General features: G+C 50.3%; 2 protein-coding genes across 10 annotated transcripts in view; one reads left to right on the forward strand and one right to left on the reverse strand.

Moving 5' to 3' along the window:
- The window catches only part of SUSD6 (sushi domain containing 6), a 100323-nt gene extending 85945 nt beyond the window's left edge, over nucleotides 1–14378 (reverse strand). For 2 of the 9 annotated variants that reach the window (XM_069017593.1, XM_069017583.1), the window contains exons 1-3: nucleotides 14306–14378; nucleotides 12418–12556; nucleotides 3503–3615 (exon numbers count right to left, since the gene is read on the reverse strand). The gene's annotated coding sequence lies outside the window, so the exon portion shown is untranslated. Of the gene's footprint in view, nucleotides 1–196; nucleotides 490–590; nucleotides 677–3502; nucleotides 3616–10011; nucleotides 10204–12417; nucleotides 12653–14305 lie in introns of those variants that run through there. The other 7 variants (XM_069017591.1, XM_069017586.1, XM_069017592.1 and 4 more) reach the window with 5 other exon arrangements.
- CCDC177 (coiled-coil domain containing 177) lies at nucleotides 13510–16248 on the forward strand. Its single transcript, XM_069017582.1, has 2 exons — nucleotides 13510–13676; nucleotides 14330–16248. The coding sequence occupies exon 2, from the start codon at nucleotides 14338–14340 to the stop codon at nucleotides 16234–16236; it is 1899 nt and encodes a 632-aa protein (XP_068873683.1). The 5' UTR covers nucleotides 13510–13676; nucleotides 14330–14337; the 3' UTR covers nucleotides 16237–16248.
- The last annotated feature ends 2354 nt before the right edge of the window (nucleotides 16249–18602 follow it).

An 18602-nucleotide genomic window follows, 5' to 3' on the forward strand; every position in this document is an offset into this window, starting at 1 on the left:
CCGCAGCAGTGCGTTCACTACCACCCTCATCTCAGACACCACTTACCCTGTGTCTCTCTATGCGCCGAAAAGAAAGGAAAAAGAGAAGACAGCGGTGAACGCTTATCCGCTATTACTTTAGGGGCTTTAAATCCTAGAGGTTCATCCCGCACCAAGCGAATCCTCACGCCCCAGTGCACACTTTAACACCGCTGACCTCAGAGAAAGCCCAGCTCTGCCGTCACCACCGACCACCCGCCGCTGTGACACGAGGGAGCCGCAGGTACCACAGGTGACATTATGTAAGGGAGGCGGCCGGGCAACCGGGTGGGGAAGGGCTCTCGCCGCAGCCCCGAGCACCGCGAGCTCCGTGCGGGGCCGCAGCCGGGCAGGGCTCCCCGGGCTCCCCTCGGGGGCCACCCGGGGGAACGCCGCCGACACCTTCCGGCTCCCGGCCCCGCCGCCCGGCCGCCGCCCAGCACACGCTCCACGCTCCCCGGCGGCGGGCCCGGCTCCGCGCCCCGCCGCAACCAGCCCGCTGCCCCCGCCCCGCGCCCCGGCGGCCCCTCGGCTGCGCGCCCTCCCCCCGCGGCGGCGGCGGTGCTGCTCACCGGGCGGGCGGGCTCGGCGGGCGGGCTGGGGGCGGCGGTGCCGCTGGCGCTGCAGGTCGGCGGCCGCGCGCCCCGGCCGCCCCGGCGTCTCGCCCGCCCAACGCCCCGGCCGCCGCCGCGCGCCAGGCCCCGCCCCGCCCCGCCCCGCGCGCCGCCGGGCCCAGCTCACGGGACGGGGCGGGGCGGCCCTTAAAGGGGCCGCGCGAAGGGGCGCGGCCTCAGGGGGGCGCTGCGGCGCGGCCCCGCGGGGGGCGGAGCGCGGCCCGGGGCCCGGCAGCCGCCGCTGCCGAGGGACGGAGCGGAGCGGGGCAAGCGCCGCCGCATCCAGCGACGGTCGCTGTTGGAGGCGGGCGGGAATGCTGCGAGCCTTCTCCCCTCTCCGCGGGGCGGCGTGCGGCTGCACGGACACGTGGCGCTCGCTCCCGGCCGGGCACCGGGGAACAGCGGCTGTGAGCGGAGCTGAAGCCCTCTCCGGCCTTCTGCCGCTCTCTGCCAGAGCAGAAGCGGCTCTGCAGCAGCAGGGGAGAACGGTGCTGCATAGCCCGGGCCGCTTCCTTGCGCTGCCAGCCCCTTGTGGCCGGGCCGCGGGGGCAGCGCACGGTGAGGATGCCCCTTGCCTTAGGCGCGGCTGTGGAGAGCGGAGACTCAGCCATGGGCACGCTGCTGCGAACTCGCCACAGTGGCACAGAGGCCATGCCAATGCTCTTGCGGCAGGCACAGTCCTGCCAGCCCGCTCCTTGCCCTGTCCCACCAGTTCACCTGCTGGCAGACCCTTTGTCACTCCGCTGGCGCCAGGCCTGTGGGAGCACAAGCCACAGCAGGGTCCGTCCTGCTGTGCAGCACCAGCAGAGCCACAGTGCTGGCTGGAAGGTCTAAGGCTGGGCTGTTGCAGGAGGTCACACTCAGGCTCACAGGGTTTTAGTGCATACAGGTGTAGTGGGATGCTTACACCTTTTTGCCACCTCCTCTCTCTTCATCTGCTTTTTACAGCCTCTCCCAGTCAAGGGAATCAAGGAGGCTTCCTTGCTTTGCTTTCCCTTCTATTGCTTGAAATAACACCTAACTTCTATGGATCTGCTACATTATTCATGTTTTGCTGTGGAGAGTGAGCTGTTCTCCCTCTTATATGGGGAAGGAACCGTATGTAGTTCTACTAGAAAGGTAAAGGGAAGTTTAACTATTTTTCTGCAATAGTTTGGTGATCATTCATAGTAAAAGCCCATAACAGGTTTAGCTTACCAATGCCTTATCACTTCATCTGATGTAGGAGATGAATATGATACATCACAAAACATTCCCTATAAATACTCCCCTTGTAAGCACTTCAACACCAAAAAGCAGGAAAAAACTACATCACCATCTGGAAAACATGCCTAAAGGCAGGAAGGAAGAGTGGGAGCTAGAGCTGCACACAAACCTGCTGATTCACACAGCTGCTTTTTGTGAAATCTCAGGTGCAAAGGTGGAAGGCACGGAATTAAAATATTAGCCTGTGTTTTGCTGTGGTTTGATCAATTAATGCAACTGTCCTGGACCTGACGGAAAAGTTCAGAAACCTTTGTACCTCTGAAATGACAGAGCTGTGAGGAGGCTGCCATGGTACTCCCTCTGCTCATGGCATTAATGCACAGAGAAAGGTCCTGGCAAATTCTCACTAAAATGACCTCTCACTAAGGACTGATTCATCACATTTTTGGCTTCAACCAGTTCAACTTTTTTAAACATTTAGAGATCCTTTTAATTTCTCTGCTATACTTTGTTTCCATAATTCTCATTCATACGTATTTCTCTTTATAACTGTATCAAGCCATAATAAAAAATACTATGCTCTTAATTTGAGGCCTCAGATACAGTAATGTGGCTGCGCTTGGTTTTTTGTTTATTATGGAATCACAGAAATCAGCATTTACAGACCATCTTATATGTCCAAAGTATCACACAGACATTAACTAATGCCTTTTACATTGCATTTGCCACACTGCATCAGACCACCAGCCAGTCTGATCCAACCTCCTGTTACCAGCAATAGCCAACTGCCAATGCTTCAGAGGAAGTAAATGCCACCAACTGCCCCCAAAACAGTTACAGCCCTCTTCCAGCCCAGTGCCTGTGACCAACTGGTTCCAATCTTTTCAGGCTCCAGGTTCTGAAGAAACATTTTCTCTTTATTACGTGTGTCAACAAAGGAAGGTCGGGAGTTGCCACCAACAGAGCACCTCCCCCCAAGGCACAAAGCTGATGGTCTCAACCCAGGTATTTTGGCACGATATTCCTGATGTTTGCTTTCAGGTTGCTTGAATAGAAATGAAAATAAATAATTAATCAAAACATTTCATTTTTGGTAATAGAAATTTTAAAGCATAAAGGCTGCCAAACTTCACTGGAAGGTCAAAGCATGCTTATTTTGTGCAGCCCCATCTAATTAAACAATTTCTTATCCAATGGTTATGGATGTTGCTTTTACTCCACAGAGGGAGTTTTACTATCACAGAAGTCTTAGTCCATCTATACACTCCCTTCTGGCAGAGACACCAATGGGATTTGGTCAGACTCACTGGCACAGGGCTAGGGAAAAGGGCAGCCCATACATGGGGGCAGTGAGACACCCCACACCACATCTTGCCCTGGTTCCTTTGGCAAACCTGCAGCAGTGGGATGGCAGTGGAAGCTGGGCTGGAGAGGACATGTTTTACAACAATATAAAACATCTCTCGTAGTGATGCAAATGCACACTGTTCTGCATGCCTTGATAGGCCCCACAGGGACAGTTGCTGCCCTCTGGATCCAGATCTGCCACTGGATTATTCCGATAAAAGAAACATATTTTTAATCCCAGACATGAAATTTGTACTCTGTCATTCAAACTGCCAAAAGTCCTTCACAACCTTGTGAAAACAAATGGTGCTTCTTACCCTCCTGCACACACCTAACCATTCCTTCCATCCCATGGTGGACTTCTGTAGTAGGTTGATGCTGGCTGGATTCCAGGCACCCACCAAAACCTCTCTATCACTCCCCTCTGCAGCTGCACAGGAGAGAGAAAATATAACAAAGGGTTCATGAGCTCAGGCCCAGGAGAAATCACTCATTAAATACCATCATGGGCAAAACCAGGCTGAATTAGAGATATTAATTGAATTTATTAGTAAAAAAATCAGAGCAGGATAATAAGAAGTAAAATAAAACCTTCGAAACACCTTTCCTCCACCCCTCCCTCCTTCCTGAGCTCTACTTCCACCCCCAGCAGTGCAGAAAGACAGGGAATGGGGGTTATGGTCAGTTCATCACCCATGGCTTCTCCTGCTGCTCAGGGAGAGGAATCCTTCCCCTGTCCCACTATGGATCCCTCCCACGGGAGACAGTTCTCCATTAACTTCTCCAACCTGAGCCCCCCTCACAAGCAACAGCTCTCTGCAAAGTGCTGCAACGTGAGTCCATCTCACAGGCAACAGTTCTGCTCAAACTGCTACAGTGTAGGTCACTCTTCCATGGGGTGCAGTCCTTCAAGGACAGGCATTACCACCATTTCTAACTGGCCCAGCCTTGATCAGAGGCACATGCATCTGTGGAGCCACCAGGGATTGCCTCTGCTGGACATGGAGGAAGCTTCTAGCCACTTCTCACAGAAGCTGCCCCTGTACCCCTCCCCCCCACTACCAAAGCTTGGCCATGCAAACCCAATACAACTTCAAAAGTTACTGAAGTCTGTTCAGGTGCCACATATCTAACATGACTCCAATTTCAAGGTAACTTCACTTCTGAGAGAAGCCACTGATAAAATATGATTTCTGATGGTGGTGCTGAGCTGGAAAAGGTCTCATGACTGTCTAAACACTATCAAAAGTGAAGAAAAAACATAGTCTAAGAGATAATGTTACTTCAGGCTGTCACACAATCTCACAAAGCTATCCTTGGCCATGAGCCCTGGTAACCTTACCATCCTATGTGACCTCCTTCTCCCCAGCGCTGTGTGCCCCTGCAGACAAAGAGGGAGTGCTGTACTTGCTCCGTGCCATTTGTTCTCCCCTCCACATTGCTGCCCAGCCAGCAAACCAAAGGACTAAGACAGCTTCACTCTAAGGACAGGCTATTACAGACACCCTTGAGCTCCCAGCTCAGTCATCAAAGACTTTTTGGCTTCAGAGGACTCTCTCACAAGCCTTTTTTTCTCAGAGAGCGCTCTTACCGCTATGACGCAGGAGAGCTACTCACCTTTTTCTGTTTCCATCAACCCCCCCTATCCAGATTCCAGTGGGAAAGCAAGTAGCTGGCATCACATCAGAGATGCCTTTTGTTTCTTGGAGCTGCCAGCATGCCATGCCTCATTCTAGCAAACAGCATCTCCCACTTGGGCATACATGACAGCCACGCACACCCTTGTTCCTTTGCCTTCTTGCTGGTAACACCTCTGTGACCTATTCATGGGCAACTTGTTTGAAATAGGATTTTTGCAGGAGTAATTCAGTTTTTAAGTGCTTTTGAAATCCTCACAGCCCATTAGCCTCCTGTAGATTATACATCTCGTTTGCTTTTGTTTTTTCCCCACTTCCTTCTGCACACATCTCCCATTCTGCTAGCCCTTGGTTACACTTCCAGTATCATACACTGGAACCCACACACATCTTTTGTGTTTAGCAAGGCATTATTCATTATTCAGAGTAGATGTAAATAGAGCAGCTCATCTCCGAAAGACTATTAAAGCAATATGGGAAAAACAAGAATAAAAGAGAAATCTTGGCACACCATCCACCCTTCTGCCTTGCTAGGGCACTTGAGTTCACAGTCTGCTGATGAAGAACAGGTAAGACTAAACCTGGCTATGAGCACCATTCTTGCCATGACATTTCCCTTCCTGGAGTACTGCAAACATGCACTGCATTAAGAGATTTTTCCTTTCTATGACTTGAAATGCAACATGCAGTTGTGGAGCAGTCACCAGGGCTTTCATGCTGTCATGGCAGTCAGAAGACTCAGCTCACAACCTCGATTTTATAGGGATTTGGGTCTCGAAGCTGCACTACATTTGTTCTGTACATATAGGCCTGTACCAGAGAAGCTCAAAAAAAATCATCTCCTGGAAACTACCCAGAGCTTTTCTCTCTGAGGGAAACAAATGAGGCCTTAATTAATTTTCTTTCAAATACAGTAAATTGACTTCTGCTCCAGTTGTGCTAGTTTCAAGCCACACAGCAAAATGGTATTAATTCCACTTCACTTAAGGGCTAAATGTTCAGAGCAAGGAAAAGGGAGTTTCCTGTAGGACTTGCTAATGTTGAAGTCAACAACCAAACCACCCTGGTTTTTACAGGAGCGGTTTCTTCAGAGTCTGCATTTCTGAGGGTGTATGTGACATGCCCCTGGGTTAGCACAGCAAAATGCAGGATACATGAAAGGCACTGGCTGAGCAAATTGCCTGGTCCCTTGCATATTTTTAAAAGTCTGCCACATCTTGCCTCAAATTTCATTCCACAGGCTCAAGGATAGAAGCACTTTTAGTGCCCTGTCCTAAGGCTAGCTTACTGGTTCACTGATCATTCTAACTAGCCCTGCTGCCTCAAACTTAATTTAATCTTACCAGAGTTTTGCCTGCAGGATTTCCCAACACTGAAATAACCCACAGTGTTCTGCACAGGGTCTCCTCAGTAGCTTGCAAACCAGTGGTGTACTCCTCACCTCTATCAGAGACACTTTGCCCAATAAACAAGAAGATCACATTTGCCTTCTTAGCATTTGCTTCATTTGGGTACAATCAGCACCTACCCCATGTCACAGAGAATCACACTCAAATCCCAGCAGAACAATTTGCCTGGGCACAGTGCCACTGTACAGCAGCCATGCTGCACAGGTATCTCACTGTGGTGTTCTTCAGTGCCATGGACCTGTACTAGCACCATCTCACTAATCTCATCCCTACACTGTGCTTAAAAGCATGAGGGTTAGAAGAAAAAAATTGTACAACAAAACCCAAATCACTGAGTCCAATGAGACTGTTAGTTCAAGGAGAGAAACTGCAGGATCTGACCTATATACACATGCATAGGAAGCACCAATTCTACAAAACTGTTATGGGAAACTACCCATCCCTTTAGTATGTTCAATGATAGAGTAGCTGCATCATTGCTTATGTGTTACAGTAAAGAGGTAAAGGGGATCACTCTTGCTTGTCTGAGGGATTCTGTTTCAAAGAGGATAAAGGACAAGACCTCCTTCACCATAAAATCCTGTAAGCAATTTAAGTTACCTTCCAAACATTTGAAACCCTCTCACTGCCAAGTTTATCTAATATATTTAATATAGGGCTTCATTATCACATTGGCTATGCACTGCTTAGGGAAGATGCTATTATTCTTCTTCACAGATGGAAGAGGGCGGTACAGATACCATAGATACCAACTCATACCACTTGCTCAGTAAAAAAGTGACAAGCAAAGAACTGAACCTGTTCCTGTCTAACACCCATTGTTGTCAACCCTTCCTTCTTTCCAACAACTTCATGTTCCACGATTTCCCAAAAAGCAGCCAAATTTACTCAGCTTCTCCTCTATCAACTCTGAAAATTAAATTAAGAAAGTCAGGCATCTCTTGACTTTTTCTTCAAAATTAAGGGTAGCTGTAGATGTCTTTCTATTACACAGCAGGTTTTTGTCACAGAACATTTGTTAACTTCTTGGATTCCCACCTGTTTTTTCCACACAATTTTGCATTGTTTGGCTATACACAGACTCTGTACACCTCAAGGAAGCAGCAAATCTTCATTTTCTTTTCTTTGTAGAAAACTCAGCTCTTTTCAAGCTGCATACTAAAACTACTGTCTGCTGACTTTCATATTTTGTGAGGCAACATCTGGCATAAAAAGTGATTGCAAATATGATCAGAGTTAGGAAGATTTTCTTCTAGCAGTCTTCCAGCTGGCTTTATTCCCAGAAATCAGCCCAATAGAAAAGAAAAATCCATTTGGCACTGTCTCCAGTTGCAATTACTCATTCTTCAGGTAGAACAGTTTCCCCTCTTGGGGAGGTTTTGTTGACATGGGATTCAGATGATGGGTTCTGAACTGCACTGGAACTGGTATGGCCTCTGTGGTTCTGGACAGATGCTCTCTGATGCCTAAGGAATTCATAATCCCAGCTCATGTTGTAAAAGAATAATAGAGTTTATCCCCTCCAAAGTCTAAACATATAGCTATAGGTATAACTCAAGGAATTTAAATGTAATCCTATCATTATGGGTAGTAGACTTCAGCTGCAACCATTCACCGGTACTTAAGCAGAATTATTCATAAGGGGCTTTGGCCGAAGTCATGGCAGTGTTGGTGGCTCAGGTCATTGTTAAAACAGTGTTAAAACAGCAGGGGCAACTCAGGCCTGGGCAACCTCCCGTGGACCTAATGCAGGTGAGTGATGCAACCCTGCCCATGTGTGTTCACTTTGCCTCCGTGAGTGGGATATTTGTCCTCCAGTTCTCCTGAATTCAAGAGCAGGCATCATGGGTTTAACATCTCTGCCTTTCTCCCCAGGCCATATTAGACACCAATGCAGGCTGAATGCAAAGGCCCCATATACATCCTTTACACTCCATAAGCATGGGTGTATGGATAACAAAACAAAGAAAGGTCCAGATTCCAAATCCTGACCTCTCTCATGCTCCCTGATGTGCATCACTCCCAGATAAGAGCAGAAGCAGACAGCAAATCTCTTCCTTCTGTCTGCCAGCTCCTTGGCACAGTACCATCAGACAAGACCAAGTACAATCTAGGAATGGAAAATTAGCTCATATTTAAATTGGAACATTAAATACTATATCCTAGAATACTATGTTCTGATGGCTTCTGATAGGCAAAGGAGGAGTGATGTGAGATTTTTGCAGTTCTAAAAATACCTAACCAATAAAATCCAAGCAGTGCTGAAGGTAGAAATCAAACAAAAAGAGAAAGAATCTTACTATTCAGCTAATACACACCTCAGATTAGTTAAAATGAAAATAATTTAAAATCTCCAGTCTTAATCTGACAGTTTGTTCTGTTTGATTCCACTTTGCATTTTACTTCCCTTGAAGAGTATCACCAGCAATGTCATATTTCCTACTGTTCTTCAATAGCTTCATGTTGTGACTTCCAGGCTGTTAGAATAAATAGCACAGCTTGGAAACTGAAGCAGCATGGAAGACTGATCATTTGCTCAAAACCAACAGTTTTCAAGTAAATGAATAGGATGTAATTGCATTTTGGCTTCAGCTTGAAAATGTAACCATGCAGCATTAGGATGTAACCTTCCTGTTGAGTTTACACTCAATGGCACTTGCTTATTAGAGACTATTCTGGGTCACTGCACTATTTGTATATGGATAGTAGCTCATGCACATGTAGTCTGTAGTCCTGCATGGCTCACTCCAGTGGTGTACTCAGACCTCTCATAACAAAAACATCCTCTTACTAATTTTAGGTATTTGTTTACCTCATCTTAAGTTTGCCCTATGATCTTGGGGCCAAATTCTCCATGATTCAGCATGTGCAAAGGCTCCATAACTCCCTCACAACCCGTAAGTTCTCTAAAGAAGCAAGGCCTGACCAGAAGAACTGAGTGCCTTAGGTTCAACAGCTACATCTGGGGTTTGGTTTATGCCAATATATGCCAACATCCTAATTAGTCCAGAAATAACCACTGACAACAGAATATCCCAAAACCCAAATAAAATCTACTCTTACATCTATACTGTTTCCATGGAAATATGCAGTGACAAGGTTTTCCCCCCTCATTTTCTCTGCCAGCCTACCATATTTTTTTCAAACAGCCCTGGTAACTGACTAGGTTTACCCAAATACAAAACTATTGCAGATGTGCCAAACTTGCACAAAGCCAAATAGAGAGCTGTTCAGCTTGACTCCAAGAAGGCATCCATGCAGCAACACTGCTGCCAGTCCTTAATACAGAGAGAGACAACTCTGTGCAGATCCTTTCAGCCAAGGACCAACAAAATCTTTTAGTTACTGAGGACTAACTGGTATCAGTGAGACAGCAAACAGCACACCCCCATGGTGTTACCCAGCAAGATAAACACGAATAACAACTCACTGTCAGCACACTGGTCTTAGACTTCAGCTTTATATTAGAGTGAAAGATACAGTATTTGCAGTGCGAGTCTGTCCCCAGTGGCTGCCAAACATTTTGCTTCTGGCAGTAGCCCTCTGCATCACCCCCACCATATGTCACCATTCCCAGCTACCTCCTCACACCCCATCTCTTCTCTGCTTCCCTGCTCTGTGCATCTGCCCCAGCCAGAAGCTCCATTTGCCTAGAGACTCCAATGAGGGTCAGCCACAGATGACAGACAACATTAGGCAGAGCCTCTGGGCTGTGAGCGGTGGGAACGGTGCCTCAGCTTTGGCTGGTTACTTTGAAGTCTCAGGATGTTGTGCACTCACCACACCAGAACAGCCTGGCAGGGGGCTGCAGAGGAGAGAAGCCTTGCCCACATCTCCCCAGCAGGCAGTCTGCGGCAGCAGGAGCAAAGAAAATGCCCATCCTGCCACCCATGGAGGAAGGGAAAGGCAGGCTGTGCCAGGACTGCAGGCAAAGCAGAAGCACCGAGTGACAAAAACCAAAGGCAAAGCATGTGAAATGTAAAAAAGGAACCAACACTGAAATCTCACAGAGGACTTTGGCTTTTGTCAGGTTGTTACACTGACATTGTGGCATGCTGGGCTTTGGACCTTGGCTATCAGGCAAGCCCAATGTATAAAGTCAAATGGGACTTTATGTTCAGCATTATCACATAGCAGGTTGCAAAATCACTCAGGTGGATGAGCTGCAGGACTGTAAACAAAGGATTATGGCATGTGACAAGTGGCTGTTCAGAGGGAAAGAACCAGGGATACCATGGCGATGGGGATCAGTAAGACATTAGACTGAGTACCTCATTTAAGTTTTAAAATAATGCTTAAACCATCCAGCTGACAGGAAAAGGTTGTGCTGGAGAGGGTCTGGTGTATCCTGGCAGTCTGGTGTATCTGGGCAGGGAAGGGAGATATTTGGGCAGATGCTTGGTGCCTGTGTCCCAGCAGCAGCTAGGAAGAGAAGGGCAATATGCCTGGGAGATACCAGCAAAATTGTGTCAGAGGGCTCCTTACTCTCCTCTCTCCAAGGCTGTCACTTTCCCCTTATCCGCAGGGCTCAGGAAGGTGCAGGAAATACTCTGGTGCAAAACCAGGAAGAGTCTAAGCAAGAGGGAACAGGCTGAGAGCTGACAATAGGTCAGGGTCATCCCAAGAACAGTATAAACAGCCTGAGACAGAGAGTAGAAATTGCAAACTAGATGAAGACAGGATTCAACCTGGAAAATAAAGGCTATTTAGCAAGGAGGAAATAATTCACCAACTAACATTCCTCTTGGCAGAGGAAGGAAGAGTTCTGGAAAGTCAAACTATGTTGATCTAGCCTTAGGAGAGCTAGATAATTAGAGAAGGGGACACAAAGAAATTAGCTAGGGAGGAGGAAGGCAATGCTCCAGCACCAGGAGTGAGCACACAGCTACCCTGCCAGGCAGCACAGAGCCCAGTGCTGGGCAGGAGCCCACTGCTAAGTTCAGGGCTGTGGCTACCATGAGAGTCTAACACACTGGGAGGAGATAGGTGACAGCTCCTAGTGCAACTATGGGGGATTGATTTGTGATGACAGTATGTGTTCCGTGTCTCTGAGGGGACATAGAAACAGTTTACAAACATTTGTAAGGCATACACCCAAGCAGGAGGGAATGCAAATTACTTACAGAAGACAAAACAAAGAGAGGGAAAACCAAAGCTGAAATTAACTTAAAAGCTTTTACCAATGAGCTGTAGTAGGTTGTGAAATAGTTCTCATGAAGAGAGCAGAGAAGAACCCAGGTATGGGCAGTTTTAAAGTTGGATGGGAAGAAAGTACTTAATACATGAGCAATGGAAGGCATACGGAAGAATTTGTCAAAGTGATACAAAAATTTCCACCCACTCAATCTGTAGTTCCAGTTTTCCACTGCCCTGCATCTCTTGCTACCATTAGTAGTGAGGCAAAATAGGAAAATGTTTATTAAAGAGTAACCTTATAGTACTGCTCCAACTCAGCACATAGATTTCTAGACGTATCTAGCCAACAGAGAATTAGGCTTTATAATTGTGTCTGGAAAAATGACTCACTAGCAGCGATCCACTTAAACTCCTCCAGTGATCTCCTCCTTCCCTACCCCAAATCTCCTTTAGTCTTGACGAGGTAGGGATATGATTCCATGTTTGGATAGTGTGTGGTAATGTCTCCTAAAGTCACATCCAGCTGCTTCTAAAAATCTCCTGATAAATCCCTTTTTAACTGCATTTAGGAGACCACTTACGGGAGTCCCAAAGATCCACAAGGAAACTTGAAAAGATCAAGGCTCAAATACAGTCCCAATGAAGGCTGAAATAGCAACCTACCAAAAACTTGGAGGAGCCTACACCCTACCTGGCATATACACCTACCAGCTTAATATTTCCCATGAGGAGGGAACACAGCTATGGCTTGTAGCTACAGTACTACAGCAAGTATTAATGGTTAGCCCCATCAGCCAGAGAGCTGGGCTCTTCAGACAGCAGAGAGCTGTTCCCTGGCCTGAGGATTTTTCTCATGACTAATAACCAAACTCTATAACTGTCCCCTGCAGACTATCATGACGATGAATGAATGAGATCAGATTAGCCAATATGGTTTATTGGTGGAGTTTGCTCACTTGCTGTGGATGCATCATTACCCTGTGCATTCATCAGCACCAGGATGAGCACAATTCAAAGTCTTTGCCTGTACAATACGAAATGACAACCAACCTGCAGCTCCTCAGCTTTCTGCTAACAACTCCCAGGCATTTTTCGGTCCTTCTCTGTATCCTTGTCCTGGGCCATCCTGGAAAGTCCTTTGGTGAGTATCATATCCTTCCGTATTAAAGCAAAGCATATTAAGCCGTACCTGTAGAAGTTAAATGAGAAATTGCTGAAAACCACTGACTTCATAACACAGTGGCTAATGGTGCGTTTACTACTCCTGTCCTCTGCCTGAAAAAATCAGAGTTGCTCCACTAAGTGGCACAGATGCTCTGCACCTCCACAAGCAGCAGCGATCCTCTTTTGGCTGAATGGTATTTCCAGAGCAAAGCATTTCTCGACTGTATTGAGGCTGTTGAGTCCAGGATCCCTGCAGAAACCAGGGATATTTCAAAGTAACTGCAAACACTGTATTCAAAGGGGGTACTCAAAAAGGTGTACTGTATTGCCTGACACATCTCTGCATCAAGCAGTAGCTTACACTGGCACAAAAGGGAGTAAGGTTTCATGGTTGGAAACTGCACTGAACTGAAATCTGAGAGCTTTACCATTCCTTTCCAGCTCTGGCGTGGATTCCCTAGGTGGCCCAAGGCACTTTCATCTCCCTGGGGTTCAGTTTGCCATCTGTAAAACTGGGTTAGCATCTCCTGCTCCTTCTTACACCCCTTTTATCTTTGTCTGTATTAACGGCAAATACAGATGGGCTTGTTTGTGTGCAGGAACAGTGCAAAACAGGGGGAACGACCGTGAAAGTGCCGCTCATTTGGGGAAGGTCTGCAGGGAAAGACGTGAGCTCGGAAGGGCAGGTGCAGGGCAGGACGCACGGATGGAGGGATGCGCACACAGGGAGCGGGGGTGCCTGCAGGGAGGGACACGCTCCTCGCGGGCCGGGCGCTTACCCGCCACCCGAGACAGCCCCGCACCGCGCCCACCGCAGCAGCGCCCGGCCCGGCCCCTCGCGGCGGGGAGGCGGGGGCGGCTCCCCCGCCCGGCCGCAGCGCTGCCCCCGGCCCGGCGCCGCCGCGGGGCTGCGGGGCGGGCTCCCCCCGCGCCCGCCTCCGCCCGCCCCCCGCGCGGGGCTGCAGCGGGCAGCGCGGGGCGCCGCAGCCTGCGGGCGGCCGCCGTGCCCGCCGCCGCCGCCCCGCAGGAGAGGGCGCCGCGTGGGGCCCGGGTTGCTGCCATGGAGGAGCCGCCGCCGCCGCCCGCCTGATCCCCGAGGCCGCCGGCACCGAGACAAAGAGCGGGGCTGCGGCCGCGCCCGCCCGGTGAGTGCCGCGGGGGACCGGGACGGGCGGGGGGCTCCGTCTTGCGCCGCGGGCGGCGGCCCGGGGTTAGGTCTCCGTCCCGCTGCTAGCCCTGCCTGACACGCCGGAGCACCCCTTTCACCATTCAAGCGCGGACACCCTCGTCCGCCACTCCGCCAAGCCCGGCGCACCTAAAGCATCCTCGTTCATAGCCCGGCTACCCTGAGCCCAGACTGCCCCCCGGACCAGACACACGCCGTGCACCCCCAGCACCCCCGTTCCTTGCCGAACAATTCTGCGCCCACTGCCCAAACCTGCCGGAGGACTCTGAGCGCCCCCCACGTCACCCCGAGCACCCCCATCACCCCGAACGCCCCCGCACGCACCACAGGGCACAATCCGCGCGTCCTAAAGACTCCCCCACCCCGCCCCTGTGCCCGACCGCCCAAACACAGCTCCCCGCCCCGGGCACCCCCGCCCCGGAGACTGTCCTTCCGCGCCCAACACCTCCCGCAACCTGCCCCATTCCTGCACAACGACAGCCCAAGCCCAGGCACCCCCGGTGCAGACCCCGCCGCCCCTTCCCAGCCGCTCCTCGCCCCTGCCCGGGGACACAAAGGGGTCTGTGCGCCCGCTGTCCGCCCGCTCACCCGCCGCCGCTCTCTGCCCCGCAGGCCGAGCCATGGTGGAGCCGCCGGCCGAGCCTCCCCCGCAGCCCTGCCCGGCGCCCGGGGGGGCAGCGGGGGGAGAGCCGGCCCGTCCTGGAGAGCAGTCGCCGCTGCTGCACCTGGACCTGTACAACTTCGACTGCGCGGCGGCGGAGGGCAGCCGGTACGTGCTGACCAGCCCGCGGTCGCTGGAGGCCTGCGCCCGCTGCGCCGTGCGGCCCGTGGAGCTGCTGCCGCGGGCGCTGGGGGACCTGCTGAGAGAGGCGCCCGGGCGCTCCATGCGGGTGGCCGCCGGCCTCTACGAGGCCTACGAGCGGGAGCGGCGCCGCAAGCTGCAGCAGTGCCGGGAGGAGCGGGAGAGGATTATCCGGGAGGAGAAGAGGCGGATCCTCGCGCCCCTCGGCAGCCTGCCGCCTTCGCCCGCCGCCCGCATCTCCTCCCGGGCTGCGGCCGCAGCTGCCGGCGGGCCCCGGACCCATGGCGGGGGGAAGGCCAGGGCATCGAGGGGTGCCAAGGGCAAGAGCCACTCCCTGGACTCGCTGCAGAAGCGCCGCGAGGGTAGCTGGGGCAAGACCTCTTCAGAGTCGGGCGCTTCGTCGTCCTACAGCGGGGAGAGCCTGCGGGAGCGCGGGGGCAAGGTGGGCGGCCGGGGTCGGGGGGTAGCCGTCGCCAACGGGGCCCTGATGGGGCGCAGCTTCAGCCTGGGCGACCTCAGCCACTCACCACAGACTGCCCAGAGAGTCGAGAGGATCGTCAGGGAGGTGAAGAGGAAGAAGGGCCTCTCAGAGGTGCCTGAGAGAGACAAGAAGATCGCAGCACTGATGATCGCCAAGCACCAGGAGGCCAACCTCCTGCGGGAGCAGCGGCAGGCAGCCCATCTGCAGTGGGACAGCCAGCGGCGCCTTGCTGAGCAGCGGAAGGAGCAAGAGGAGAAAGAGAAGCAGAGGGCCCTCCTGCAGGGTCAGCGGATGTGGGAGAGCCAGGTGGAGAAGCGGCGAGGGAGACTGAACCAGGAGCAGGAGGAAGCCGCCCTGCTGAAGCAGAGGCAGCTCCTGGTGTGTGAAGAGAGGTGGAGGGAGCAAGCAGAGAAGCAGGAGCGGCTGCGAAGGGAGAAGCTGGAGAGGGCCATCAAGGAGGACAAGCAGAAAAAGCTCCATCAAGAGCTCAGCCTGAAGGCGAAGGAGGAGGTCAAGAAGGAGCACCAGGAACGAGAGGAGCAGCTCCTGCAAGAGAAGCTGTCCACAGCTGCACAGAAGAGGCTGAGGAAGGAGGTGCAGTTGCAGAAGGAGAAGAGACTGTTCAACCAAGCAGAGAAGCTGAAGCACGAGGCCTTGCTCAAGGAACTGGCCAAGCAAGAGGCAGAAGAGAAGGAAATGCTGAAGGCATCCCTGAAGATGAGTTTGACAAAGGCTCAGGAGAACTATGAGCAGCTTGTGGAGAAGAGGAACCAGGAGCTGAGGGAGAAGGCCAGGCGTGAGGACATGCAGATCCAAAGAGCTAAACTGGCAGCAGAGAAGAAGGAAAGAGAGCAGAAGGAGCACTTGGAAGCACTGGCTAGAGAGACAGAGAGAAAGCTCCAGCATGCTGCCCAGGTGGCTGAAGAGGCTGTTCAGGAAAAAGCTCGCAAAGTGGTCTTGAGCCGTCTGGAAAAGGAAAAAGTGCAGAAGATGAACAAGCAAAAGGTGGAACAGTATGAGGACTTACGGCGCAGGGAAATTCTCCTCTCTATAGAGAGGAAGCTGGAGAGAAGTGAGCAGATATTCAAGGAGAAGAAGACTGTCTTAGAAAATGCCAGGTCTGTTGCTCGAGCATCATTCCATGTCCGGGAAAAGGTGCGGGAGGAGACAAATGTGCGCACCTTTGACAAGATGGCCTTCGAAGCAGAACTGCATGCTCACCTTAGTAAGAAATGAAAGATCTTGCCATGGATGAGTAAGGATCCACCACTGCTTGTCCATCATAATGTGACAGAAAGCTCCTCAGCATGAGCATTTAAAAAACAATGAAAATCATCACCCACCCTAATTTCTTATTTTGGGGGAGCAGGGTACCGCACAAAAATGTGGCAGCTATTTCACATACTGTTTTAAATACATTTTTCGTTCTGGGTGTGTTTTAAAGACTGACCTCAGTCATCTTTACAGAGAGGAAGCAAGTTTTTGTGTCCTCCAACCCACAAGCACATGCATTTTCTCAGAGAGGGCTGCAAAATCTGCTTGAAGCCTCTGAGTTACTGATTGTTTACACCAGAGATGACTACAGCTGCACTTTCCATCTGGAAATGCAAACAGAGGTTTCTGACTACTAGAGCCTGCTGAATAAGAACTAAAACCCCCCAAGCTTATTCTGCCTGGAGTGATGAGCAGTTTGGTTTAGGTTACGGGACTGCGTTTTCAAAGCTGCTGCACTCCCATGCTGAAGGTGAGGAAGGCTGGAGTACAGAATGCCATATGCGCTGGGTGCTCCTTGGCTGCTGCTGGTACCAAGCTAGGGAAAGCACAGATCAAGGCCATGTAAGTAGACATCGTGATCAGAGCTGGGCAGAAGCTGTCTGAAAGTGCTCACAAACACAATTTTGTTTTTGCTGTTTGTAACGCTTACCCCTCCCAGGTATCTTCATCACTCCATCTCCTTTCCAAGTTTCTCTTACAAACACATCTGTAGAATTCCTTCTTTTCTTTTGGAGGAGGGAGAAAAGGAGAGAAATTAGTGGACAATCCACAAACTGACAAGCACCCACACAAGGTACTTGTTCATTAAGTTAAAAAAATGAAGGAACCTGTGGAATCTGGATTTTGGGGGAAAATATGGAGGTCACTTGTGAGTGGAAATCACCACCCTCAGGAATTCTCAGAACTCAAGAAGACCCTCAGCCACCTTATCCAATTTGCCCTATCTTGAGCAGGAGGTTGGACCAGATATCCTCCAGAGTTCCCTTCCAACCTTATAGTTCTCCTGAGCTGCATACAATGGGACATCCACCCAGCTCTTATCATCGTCTACTGATCAGGGCAGCATTTCTCTGTCCACTGGTGCTAAGAGTTGTATTCTTATACAGAGCACAAGAAAGAGTAGATGCACAAAATAAGGTACATTACAGATTCTCCTAGGTGAGGATCATGTCTTTTTTATAAGAGTTAACTCAAAACTGTTTAGAGGGTACTGAGTCCTTCTGCAATTAAGTACACCAGAAATGTGAAAAGCCTACCTGTGCCCTGTGCACAGCATTCAAGTACAACAGTGTTCTGCTCCAGGTTTCCACATTTACTCTTTGTTGAGTTGGAGTTGCAAGCACACATCCAAAGCAGTCACTTTGCTTTTCTTTTTCTGGCTCTGGGCAGCATCAGCTCTCTGTTCCACCGTCCGTGACGCCGTATTGGGTTGCTCTGGTGATAGCAGTCAGATCTGGAGCATGGAGGAGAAGCAGCAAGAACAGACAGGATCTTGTTTCTTTGCAGATGTCTCTGACGTACAACGCAGTAGAAGAGAAAACCAGAAGAAGGTTGACATATGGCACAGACATGCAGTCTCGCATGCGTAGATTGCTTACCAGAATTTCCCAGGAGGTAACAGCAGGTCAAAACCCTCCTAGATGGCTTTAAAGAAGGTGTTAAACGAACAGTAATGGCAACAATAGACCAAATACACCTTGGTGCCCTGCAAGGCTAGAAGCATTACAAAAACAGTGTTGAAAATGAAGAAGTAGGTATTTTTTTTATTTTTATAGAACTTGCTCTTCTATGAGTAATGGTACAATTGGTGGTGTTAAGGGCAGGCAGCATGAAAGTAGGAATTAGGGCACCTGAGCAATGTTTGCTCTGTCAGCCATTGGCTCACTGTGTAATGCCAGGCAAGTCCCCAGAGGCTGGACTTGCTCCTATTGATATAAACAGAAGCGGAGTTCGGCTCTTGGGGTTGCTGGGACTCACAGGAAATAGTAAGACTTGGCTTGGCAAAGCACTTCAAAGACTTTGAACAAATGTTGCTTACAAAGCACAAAGTAATATTTATTTATTTATTTATTTATTTATTTGAGTGGTTATCAAAGTAAAACATCCCTTGGTGAAAAGCATTAATTAACACCAAAATCTGGTAGCTGTGGAAAGGATAGCTGCATTACTGTTTCCAGCAAGGAGGCTGTCCCCTCACCCTCGTCCTCAAAGCAGCAATTAGAACAATGAAACAAATCCTGCTGTAACACTGGACAAGGTCCTTGAAAAAACACAGACTTGTCCACGTGTTGTCCATGCCGCAGTGATCTATGTGTGCCCTTGTAGCA

The sequence above is a fragment of the Aphelocoma coerulescens genome, chromosome 5 (assembly GCF_041296385.1).
Source record: "Aphelocoma coerulescens isolate FSJ_1873_10779 chromosome 5, UR_Acoe_1.0, whole genome shotgun sequence".
Classification (NCBI taxonomy): Eukaryota; Metazoa; Chordata; class Aves; order Passeriformes; family Corvidae; genus Aphelocoma; species Aphelocoma coerulescens.

What these genes read in the sequence shown, in the direction of transcription:
- CCDC177 (XM_069017582.1), top strand. Translation starts at nt 14,338, where the DNA reads ATGGTGGAGCCGCCGGCCGAGCCTCCCCCGCAGCCCTGCCCGGCGCCC.